Source organism: Alligator sinensis, unplaced genomic scaffold (assembly GCF_000455745.1).
Source record: "Alligator sinensis unplaced genomic scaffold, ASM45574v1 scaffold1083_1, whole genome shotgun sequence".
In the NCBI taxonomy this organism is placed as follows: Eukaryota; Metazoa; Chordata; order Crocodylia; family Alligatoridae; genus Alligator; species Alligator sinensis.
Genome location: NW_005842644.1, coordinates 268,226 through 278,153, shown reverse-complemented (window position 1 = coordinate 278,153; position 9,928 = coordinate 268,226). Strand labels below are relative to the sequence as shown.

Sequence of the window (9,928 nt, the reverse complement as noted above, 5' to 3'; positions counted from 1 at the left end):
GTCCAATCTGCATGGCATCCCTGGCTACCTGGGCCCGCGCGCAGGGCCGGGTCTTCCCCCCCACTGCCCAGGTGACCAGAGCATCGCCTCCCAGGCGCCAGGCTTTTGTCTGCAGACAAGGAGCGAGATCCCCGCTGTGAGAGATTCAACAGCAGCCTCTCAGGCTGGCTGAGACAGATCTCTGGAGAGGGGCACCGACGGTGGCATTTCTGCCACAGGGACGAGCCCTGCTGGGCTTTGACTCATGGGCATAGGGAGAGGCATCCCCTCCATCGCAGTTGTCCCACATCTGCAGTGAGTGGCCTGTCCTGGGACGGGGAATCTTTCCTGCTCCCCCCAGCCCTTTGGTCCAGAAGCCCCATTGCCGCCCGCCCGGCGCAGGTTTTGTTGTCACCACCCAAACTCCTGCAGGTTTTGGCGTCGACACCCAGAAATTGCCGCTGGCTGCAGCTGTGGGTGCCAGACATGTCGCATGCTGCTGAATGGCGTCCGGTGGCGTGCTCCTCTGGAGGCTGCAGACTGCTCTGTGACCCCTGTCCCCACCTCTTCCGTCCCCCCAAAAGGTGCTTCAGGGGGTGTGAGCTGCATGCATGGGTCAGGCCAGTTCCACAGCTCACGTAGGACCTAGAGTCTCCGCCTGCCGATCCGCTAGACCCAGGGAAGGGGAGATGGGGGTGTTGGCATTGGCTATGTGTGACCCCCATCTGCAGTGACGGGGGCTTCTCTTGGGCTTGGGGTGCCCACTTGCTTGCTGGAGCGCAGCGCTGTGGCCGTGCCATCTGCTTCGGGCAGGTGCAGCTGGCCAGGGTAGGACCCCCGGGCCGTTCCCATGCTGCAGAGGTGGCTGGGGGAGGCCTTTCCCCCCACCGCTGCAGCAACTGGGCATCAGAGCCCCTCCTGCCAGACTCTCTTGGTGCCCTCCTCCCCGTTCCCAGAATAATCTCCGCACATGTAGCATCAGTGTCAGTGAAAACGTGGGGAAATCGTGTCTTTTCGGAGTAAGCAAAGCGGCCGGATTAAGCTGGATTTGCATAGCAATGTGCTGGCAGCTTTAGCCCTTCCTTGAAATTCAAATTCCTTCCCCCTTTCTTCTCGCCAGGTCTCGCTTTCTGCTGCGCTCCGTAATTGCTCTGCCCTCGCCGATCCACCCTGCCCGGGCACCCGGGACCTTGGACTTTGCAGTGCAGAGCAGCCAGGCGGAGTGCCCTCGAACAGATCCAGGGCTTTCAAGAGGGGCAAGGCAGGGGTGCAGAGACAGCGGGAGCCAGCGCCTGAGGGGGCATGTGTTGAAATGCAAGCTTCTCAGCCCGGCATTGGATGAGAAACGTCTGCAATGAGAGTGGGGCTGGCAGCCAGGGGAGGTTGCTTTCTGGCCCGAAAGAGGCCGGTGGGGTGCTGTAGCTCGCCGTGTTCAACAGCCAGGGAGGCTGGCAGGGGCCACGGCGTGCAGGCTCCAGCCACGGTCCCAGACTGAGCTGGATTACATGCTCAGTGCCGGGACAGGAGGAGAAGCAGCTGCGGGCAGAGCAAACCCTCTAGAGCAGATGCTGTAGAGAGCTTGGAGGAGGGTAGCACAGGGGCCTGGTCTCGGGCACCAGCCGGTCCGTCCCAGGCAGGGGCCTGGTGCGCTGAGCTCGGGGCTGTACGTGTTTGCAGCAGGGTGCAGTCTAAAGAGAGGGCGAGGTGGAGCAGGGGAGTGTTTAGCTTGTGGAGGAGACCAGCATCTGGACGTCAGACCCTATGTGTCTGCCCTGCAAGTCAGGGATGGGGTCGAGCTCTGAGTGCCAGCAGCGTCTTGCCCGTCTCCTTGTTCTCGCTGCCAGCTGCACTGTTTGGCGGGACCTGCTCACAACATTGGGGTGATTAGGAAGGGAACTGTGAATAAGACAAAGTATCACGATGCCCCTTTATGAATCCATGTTGTGGCCACACCTTGAATGGGATGCCCGGGTCTGGTCCCTGCACCCCCGGGAGGAGAGAGAAGAGCTGGAGCAGGCGCAGAGACAGGCAGCGAGGATGAGGAGCGCTGTGGAGGGGCTTCCCTCGGAGAGGCTCACGAGGCCAGGCCAGGGCAGGGCAGAGATGCTGGAGGGGGCAGGAGAAGGGGTTACAGCACAAGAGAAAGTCCCTAGGGATCGATCGTTGCCCGTCTCTCACGAGACAAGGACGAGGGGTCACAGCACGGACCGAGCAGGTGTCGATTGACCATGAACACCAGGCTGCTCTTTTCCCCCACGTGGCATTAAAGTGGGGGCTTGTGGCCACCAGCTGTGGTGGGAGTGGAGAGCTCAGCCAGATCCACGCAGGGCCTGGACACGGGCTTGGAGGAAAGGGGCACGGGGAGCTCTGCAGCAGGTAGCGAGGGGCACGGCCTCTGCATCAGACCGGCCTGGACTTTAAAGGCTGCAAGGGAGAGAGGAGCAGGGAAAACCCTGCTCGGACCCCATCATCTCCCGTCCAGCTCCGCTCTCTGCTCCCATGTGACTGGGCCCAACAGACCTGGGTCTGACCCGTCCATGGCAGCTCTCATATACCGTGGTGCTCTGGTTAGGTTGCTCCGCCTGTGCCTTTCCCGTGCCTAAATTGTGTCGGGTGGGGGTGAGGGGACCTGCCGCTGCTCCCCTGATTGCCAGCCAAGGGCCTAGCTGTGATGCCAGAGGTTGCTAGAAGACAGGGGCAGCTCCCTGATGCTGGACACGAAGGGCTGCTGGTGGGCGAAGTTCCCCCAGGACTTGCAGAGCTGGTTTGGGATGAAGTTGAGATCACGCGGTTCATGGGCTGTGTTGCCCACCGAGGCAGGCATGCCGGCGGGATATAAGCAAACTTGCGTCCTGCGGGCCTGAAGCAGGGGATGCCTCTCATTCCCAGGAAATTTGCCCCAGGGGTTGTGTTTGGAAGGTGGCAGCCGGCCTGCGTTGCAATCCCAGCGTGGGCCAGGGGAGCTGTAGCTGGTCACGTCGAAACATGGTGGGGCATCTTGCTCATGCATTCGAGAAGCCAGAGGCAGGGAAGGGGGATCCCTCTGCCCCTGCCAGCCTGGACAGCTGGCTGGTTGACCTCAGACCCATGGTCCACACCATTTCACACACCCCTTTGTCTTCTCTTGCAGGTGAATGTCACAGTGGACTACATCCGGCCCGCCAGCAGTGCCACAGAGACTGTGCCCGCCTTCTCCGAGCGCACCTGTGCCACCGTGTCCATCGGAGGCATGTGAGTATCCCCTGCGAGGGCCGTGGCTCTGGGCATGGCCGGGGGGTGGGGGGGAAGCTACAGCAACGCTGGAGAGCGCTGGTCCTGATGCCCGGCTCCAGCATGTGCAGTGGAGTCCACGGGGTGCCAGCCACTGCCGTGGGCATGTTCGGAGTCTCGTCTTGTGCCCGCTGCCTCCCTGGGGTAGCCTGTGGTCAGGGGAGGAGCCCCGGAGCCGTGCGGTGACGCACGGGTACAGCTGAGCTGCAAGTGGGGAGCGGATCCCACTCCATGGGGCCTTCTCCTGGCCCATGCCTCCCTGCCCGCAGCTGCTTCCAGCTCCAAGCTCCAGGTAGGACCTTCCCCTTCCCCGCACCCGGCGTCTTGCTGTGGACAGCACTGAAAGCTGCCACACTCTGGTTCGGCTGCAGTCCTCGTGGCCCTGCGTCATTTCTGGCCTCTGTCTGGCTGGAGGGACCAAAGGGACTGTGCCTTGCTTCTGCTGGGACTCAGACCTGAGGGTCCTGGCCTGTTTTCAAGCCTCCCCAGAGGCGCTGGGTGCTGCTACAGCCCCAGCTGGGGATGGGGCTGGGCTGTGCCAATGCTCCTGCTGGCACCAATGCCTCAGGGTCCTGGCTGGAGGCTCTTGCCCCTGTGCTCAGGTGCAGCCCCACACTGCACTGGGGCAGGAAGGGATTTCCCCCCTGCTTAGATTGGTCTGAACTGGTGGGGGGGTTACCTTCCTCTGCAGCAGGGGCACGGCCTCGGCCTGGGCTCTCTGCAGCAGCCATGACCCCCCAGCAGCAGCAGGATGTGTATCGCGGGGGCAGGGGCGATGTCTGGGGCTGTGTCGGGGCAACTGCGTTGTGCGGCTTCAAGGTCGGACGCAGGGTTTATTTGGGCTGGTTTGGATGGGGCCGATCCTGCTTAGGTAGGACTGGGACTGGATGTGACCCTGCAGCTCCCTGCTTTATGAGTTTGCGACGGGAGCGATGGCCCTAACTAGCCCAGCATCTGGCTGCGTGCGGGTGGGAGGGAGCTACGTCTCCCCTGGGCCTTCACAGGGTTGCAGAGAAGCAGAGCTGGAGGGGATCTCCCAAGATCATTTGCTCCATCCACTGCCTCGCCGTGACCCATCTTCCAGGCCCCACGCACGTCTCCCCTCCTCTCTTGCACCACCCTGCCACGCAGCCAGGCCCCGGGGGCACATAACGGAGGTGAAATTTCCCGGCAGCGCAGGGGCTCGTTGGCAGGTCGTGTGCTGCCCGCCTTGAGCCTCAGCCACTACCTCCGCACGCCAGCGTTTGAGCCGGGGCGTGAGTGCCTGCAGCGCAGTGCGCTGGCTACCTCCCTGCTCCCACTGCCAGCGGCACAGAGGTTTCCTTGGCCAGACCACGGAGCCAGCCTGGCCCCTCCTCTGGTCCGGTCCCTGTGCTATGCTGCTGCGGGCTCCTCTTGCTGCCTGGCCTTGGTGCTTTACAGGTTAGGGGACGAGAGTGACTGCCCCCGTGCTTGCCTGTGACCCACAAGCTGCTGGGGCAGAGTCCCTGGGCCGGTGAAAAGGGGAAGGCAGAGCATCCTGGCTCCACTCCTTCCTGTTTCCCGGAGCACGTGGCTGCCGTGAGCACCCCAGAGGCCTGGGCACCCCAGCCCCTTCTGCTCCAGGGGCTGCCTCTCCCGAGCCCTGCCCGGGCACGTGCTCAGGGTCCATGGGGTCTTTATGGGATGCCAGCTCCCTTCCCCTATTCCTCCCCTGCTTGGAGCCATACCAGGAATGGGGCAGGGGGGTGAGTTCCCGCCGCTTTAAGAGACCCCGGGGCAGGCTGGCACACGCCTCCTTCCGGCTGGTTGCACGGCCGCGTCCTTAACGAGTGACTAATGCGTGTGTTCTCGCCAGGTCTTGTCCGTGGGAGCCAGGGGGGAGGGGGGACGATTTGTCACCGGCCTTTTTTTGTCGCAGCTCGTCGTCTGGAAAGGCACCAATGCCTCCGGGCTTGGCTCTTCTGCATTCATCCGGGGGCTGTGGGAGACGAGCTGTGTGTGCCTGCGCGCGTGTGTGCATGCGTGCGGCGGGGGAGGCCGGTGCCAACCAGGCCTCCTCTCGTTAGCCAGTTGCAGCCTCGTCAAGGGCCTTGTCAGTGCCCTTTGGCTGCTCTGACTGTGCCCGGGTGGTGTCAGAAAGCTGGGCTGGGGTCTGTAGATCGGGGGCTGGCCCAGCTCGTCCTGTGTCCCAGTCATAGGGCCGTGGCTTGAGCGGGGCCGTCGAGCTGTTCCCAGGGTCTCCCCCAGCCCCATTGCGGCCTCTGCTCTGTGCCCCATTCTGGCTGCGACTCCCATCTGGATGCTCCCCTCTCCCCCGGGGCATCGATCGAGGTGGAGCCAACTTGCTGGGAGAGGAGGTCACGTTGGTCCCCAAGGGCAGTGCCCACATGCCCCCAGCCCAGTAGCACCCAGGGAGGGTGCAGACTGGTGGGGCTTTGGGGGCGGCAGAGGGGCAGGATCTCTTTGTCCAGCCCCTCGGTCTTGCATGGCGTGGCTGCTTCTGCACCTCCATCCAGCCAGGCTGGGGGTCACTGGTCTTGGGAGCACCCTCCAGGAGTGATGCCCGTCGCAGCAGGGTATCGCTGCACCCTGAAGGGCTCCCCAGAGCATGGCAAGCCCCTGCCCTCATCCCGTCAGTTGCTGGGGGTTTATGGGTGATAAAGTGATGCCCTGGCAGCTGGTTTCCCCTGTACCCCGGAGCAGGAGCCTCCCTATAGCAAGGGGCATTCGGCTAGAGGTGGGCATCTCCAGGGCTGCCCTTCCACCCAGCCCCCGGGCAGGCAGAGCTGCCAAGTCCCCGTGAAGAGCAGACCGTGCCAGCCTTGCTTGGCCCCCTTCTCCTGCCCGGGCGAGGCAGCTGGAGCCCCACACAGGGGGCTGTTAAACACCCAGCTGCCCCACAGAGAGCAGAGACCGGCCCCAGAGGCTTTGGTTACCCAGGGTTTGCTGGGAGGGAAGGGGCTGGGTTGCTGCCATGCAAGTGGGAGACCCCAGCCTTTAGCGTAGCACCCGCATCCAGTGCCCAGGTGCTGCCTTTGCCCACAGGAAGGGGGAGGTGGTATGGGAATCCCATGTCCCAGGGTGGGGGGCAGGCAGCTTGTGGGGTGACGGGGGCCTTGGGGGGATAGCGCATCCTCCTTGCATTGGGCTGGGGCAGGTCCGATTCATCCCAGGCCGGACAGTGGTGCTGGGTGCTGGAAGGGCAGGTCTTCAATGGGGGAAATACCCCGTAGCTTTGCTGGCATCAGTAAAGCCGCGGGGCCACCAGGTTTCCTCTGCCAAGCCTCCCGGATGGTGTGGGAGCCTGCCGGGGGCCGGGGAGCGGGTGCTGGTGCTGGTCATGGCAGAGGGGCTGTGCTGCCTGCCTGCGTGGGAGCTGCCTGCTGTTTTCAGCATCCCCTGCTGCCCTCACTTCCTTGATCCCTGCCCTGGGAGCTGGCCTGGGCCACGGGCAGAGCTGCCTGATGGGATAATGGCAGGGTGAGCCGCGCGGGGCTCAGGGAGCAGCGCCACGGGGCTCGCCCGGTCGGGCCCCTGCACCCGCTCAGCATCCCTGATGCAGGGAGGCTTTGCCGGCCTTGCTCCTGCTCCATGTCACTCGGGGCAGGAGCTCCAGGGGAGGAGAACTGGGTTCTCTGGCTCCCTCGGTGCACGTGGTTTGTGTGCACGCCGGCAGGATACTGGCAGCAAGCATAAAATCCTAGAGCCGCGAAGCTGGCAGGGAGCTGCAGAGTCACATCCAGTCCCAGGCAGGATCGGCCTCATCCAAACCAGCCCAGATGAACCCCGTGTCTGACCTCGGAGCCACGCGACAGTTGCCCTGACACAGCCCCAAGCATCACCCCTATGTCCGCCCCGGGATACGGGGGGGCTGCGGTTGCCAACGTCCTGCTGCTGCCAGGGGGGTCATGGGCGCTGCAGAGAGCCCAGGCCCAGGCCGTGCCCCTGCTGCAGAGGAAGGCAAAACCCCCCAGTGCGACCAGTCTGAGCAGGGGGAAATCCCTTCCTGCCCCCAAATACTATAGTATATACTATGCCTGGGGCTGTGTCAGGAGGCACCCCCCCTTGACATGACCAGGGGGCCGGTTTAAAGCAAACCAGAAGATGAGCTTTTATTTGCACGGCCTGCAGCCAGCTCTGGAGCCTGTTGCCACCGAAGGTTGTAGAGCCGGGTTCAAAACAGGGAGTAGATGCCTTTGCAGAGGACACGGCCATTGGGGGCTGCTCGAGGGATGTATTGGACATCTCTGAACCAGGAGCATCAAACTCATCAGGCCCCAGTTGCTGGAGGAGGCGCGTGGGGCTGGTCCATGGGCCAGGTTGGCAGCTCGCCCCACGTGCTAGATGCAGCGTGCATGGCCGGGCCGGGCCTGAGCACTGCATCCAGCACATGGGGCCAGTCTGTGAGCCCAGTCCAGACTGGCCACATGGACAGCATCGCCGCGTGCAGTATGTGGGTCTTGCTGAGCCCCCCCAGCAACGCCACAGACCAGGTGACGGCCCACTCGGGCCCTGCTTGACCCCGCTCGAGTGGTCTCCTGAGGAGACAGACACTTGAGCAGAGATGAGGGGAAGTTTCTACGGGTGAAAACTCCTTTGAAAGCTGCCCCGGCAGATTTTCTGGGGGAAATTGTGAAATGAGTTTTGCATTATGAAAGGGGGGGGAATGCACTTGCTGAGGCCCCTTCCCCCGCCGTGCCCTTTAAGTGACAAAAACTATATTTCACGGCCTAATAAGATTTTTCCCCAGCAACCGGCTTTTCATCTGTGTTCTCCTACTCTCGGGCTTTAATCTGGGCTTAACGGAGGGAACTGCGGCTCCTCTCCCTGCCTGGGCCCTGGCAGCCCTCTCCGAAATCTTTCATGTCTGCCGCGCAGGCAGGCGTGCTCAGCCGCTCGCCTCTTTGTGCTGGCGGAAAAGGGGCTGCCGTCGACCGCTTGTCGTCCCGGCCCCGCCGAGGACCTCTTGCTCTGGGGCCTGGAGGTGGTGGGACTCCCTGGGTGGCCTTGTGCCAGCTGGGTTTTCCTAGGGCTCTAGAGGCCACGTCTGAGTTTTCCACCCAGGCTGGGCAGAGTTGAAGAAGTCTCAGCCCTGCTCGGTGCCTCCATCCCATCCCCGGCTCGTGACTGAGCCGTCCTCTGTGCTAGGCGGCCTCCTGAATGGCCGGTAGCTGTGACACCCACCGAAAAGCCACAAATGCGAGCGCCTGTGTGGGCTTCTTCAGCGGCCTCTTGGTTTCCAGGCTCTTACTCCCTGCCTGTGCAGTGTGCCCACGGGAGCTGCACGCTCTGAAGCAGAGATTTCTGCATCATCCCGTGACTCCTGGAGCTGGAGCTTTGCAGGGTCTGGCCCAAGCCTGAAGGAGCTTAGATAGCATTGCTTTGGGGAGGGCTGGGAAAGGTTAGCTGGAGACGCCCGTTAGGCAGCCCTGCTTCGTTGAGCCGGCGGCTCTCTGCATTTCAGCTGTGACTTTGCGAGGTTTCCTCAACCCAAGGGGCAGAGATGTGGGGGCGGGAGGGAGTGGAACAGCAGACTGGTCCTGACTGGGTTGGACTGGTCTTAGTTGTAGACAACGAGGGTTAGGAGGGAGCTCAGGGCATCACATCTAGTCCAACCCCCTGCTCCAAGCAGGACCAGTCCCAACTCCATCATCCCAGCCAAAGCTTTGTCTACTCGGGTCTTCAACACCTCCAAGGATGGAGACTGCACCACCTCTCTGGGGAGCCTGCTCCAGTGCTTCACCACCCTCCACGTGAGAGTTTTTCCTAATATCCAACCTCAACTTCCCTTGCTGCAGCTTGAGCCCATTGCTCCTTGTCCCATCATCTGTACCACTGAGACCAGCCCAGCTCCATCCTCTTTGCAGCCCCCCTGCAGGGCGGTGAACGCTGCCATTCAATCCCCCTCGGTCTTCTCTTCTGCAGACTAAATCAGCTCAGTTTCCTCAGCCTCTCCTCACCAGTCCTGTCCCCCAGCTCCCAAACCATTTTCATTGCCCTCCACTAGACTCTCTCCAACCTGTCCACATCCTTTCTGCAGTGGGGGGCGCACAACTGGACACGGGACTCCAGATGTGGCCTCCCCAGTGCTGAATAGAGGGAAGAATCACTGCCCTCGATCTGCTGGCAACGCTCCTGCCAATGCAGCCCAGGATGCCGTTACCCTTCTTGGGAACAAGGGCACACTTCCCGAGGTGCCCGAGCTCGTCACCTTCCTGCGGCTGCTGCTGGTTCTCTGGTGCCTGACGTACGCTGGGCTCTTTGCGGAGCCAGCAGGAAGGGACTTGTTTCCCTGGAGCTGCCTCGCCCTGGACCTCCCAAGAAGCCCCCCGAGGCGCCTCGGGCCTCTGCACAGCAGGTCACCATGCAGGACCTCCAGGCACTGCGAACTGCAACAAGGGTGCTCCTGAGATGCAGCTGGGGCTGGGGTGGAGCCCCGCTGCAGGCGCACACAGCTGTAGTGGAGGCAAACGTTGGCAGGCCCCCAGTGGCTTGTGGATGGGCTTGGTGGGGGAGGATCAGGATGTAGAGCTGGGGGGAGCCCAGAGCTGGGGGCTCAGGGGTTGGAGCTTTGGGAGTGGGGGATGCTGGGGGTCAGGGTCAGGAGTGGAGGGGCCTCGCATGGAGTGGGGATGGGAGGACACCGGCGCCTCGGCAGAGCTGGGGCTGGCAGCGAGCGCGCTCTTCACCCAGAGCT

The 9,928-nt window shown here is 62.9% G+C and overlaps 1 protein-coding gene across 1 annotated transcript in view; it reads left to right on the top strand.

The window, feature by feature from the left end:
- SND1 (staphylococcal nuclease and tudor domain containing 1) overlaps positions 1-9,928 on the top strand; it is a gene marked incomplete at its 3' end in the record, with an annotated part of 220,382 nt that overhangs the window by 132,669 nt on the left and 77,785 nt on the right. The window contains exon 13 of the mRNA XM_025215432.1: positions 3,110-3,210. Within this exon, the coding sequence (XP_025071217.1) occupies positions 3,110-3,210 (101 nt within the window). The remainder of the gene's footprint in view (positions 1-3,109; positions 3,211-9,928) is intronic.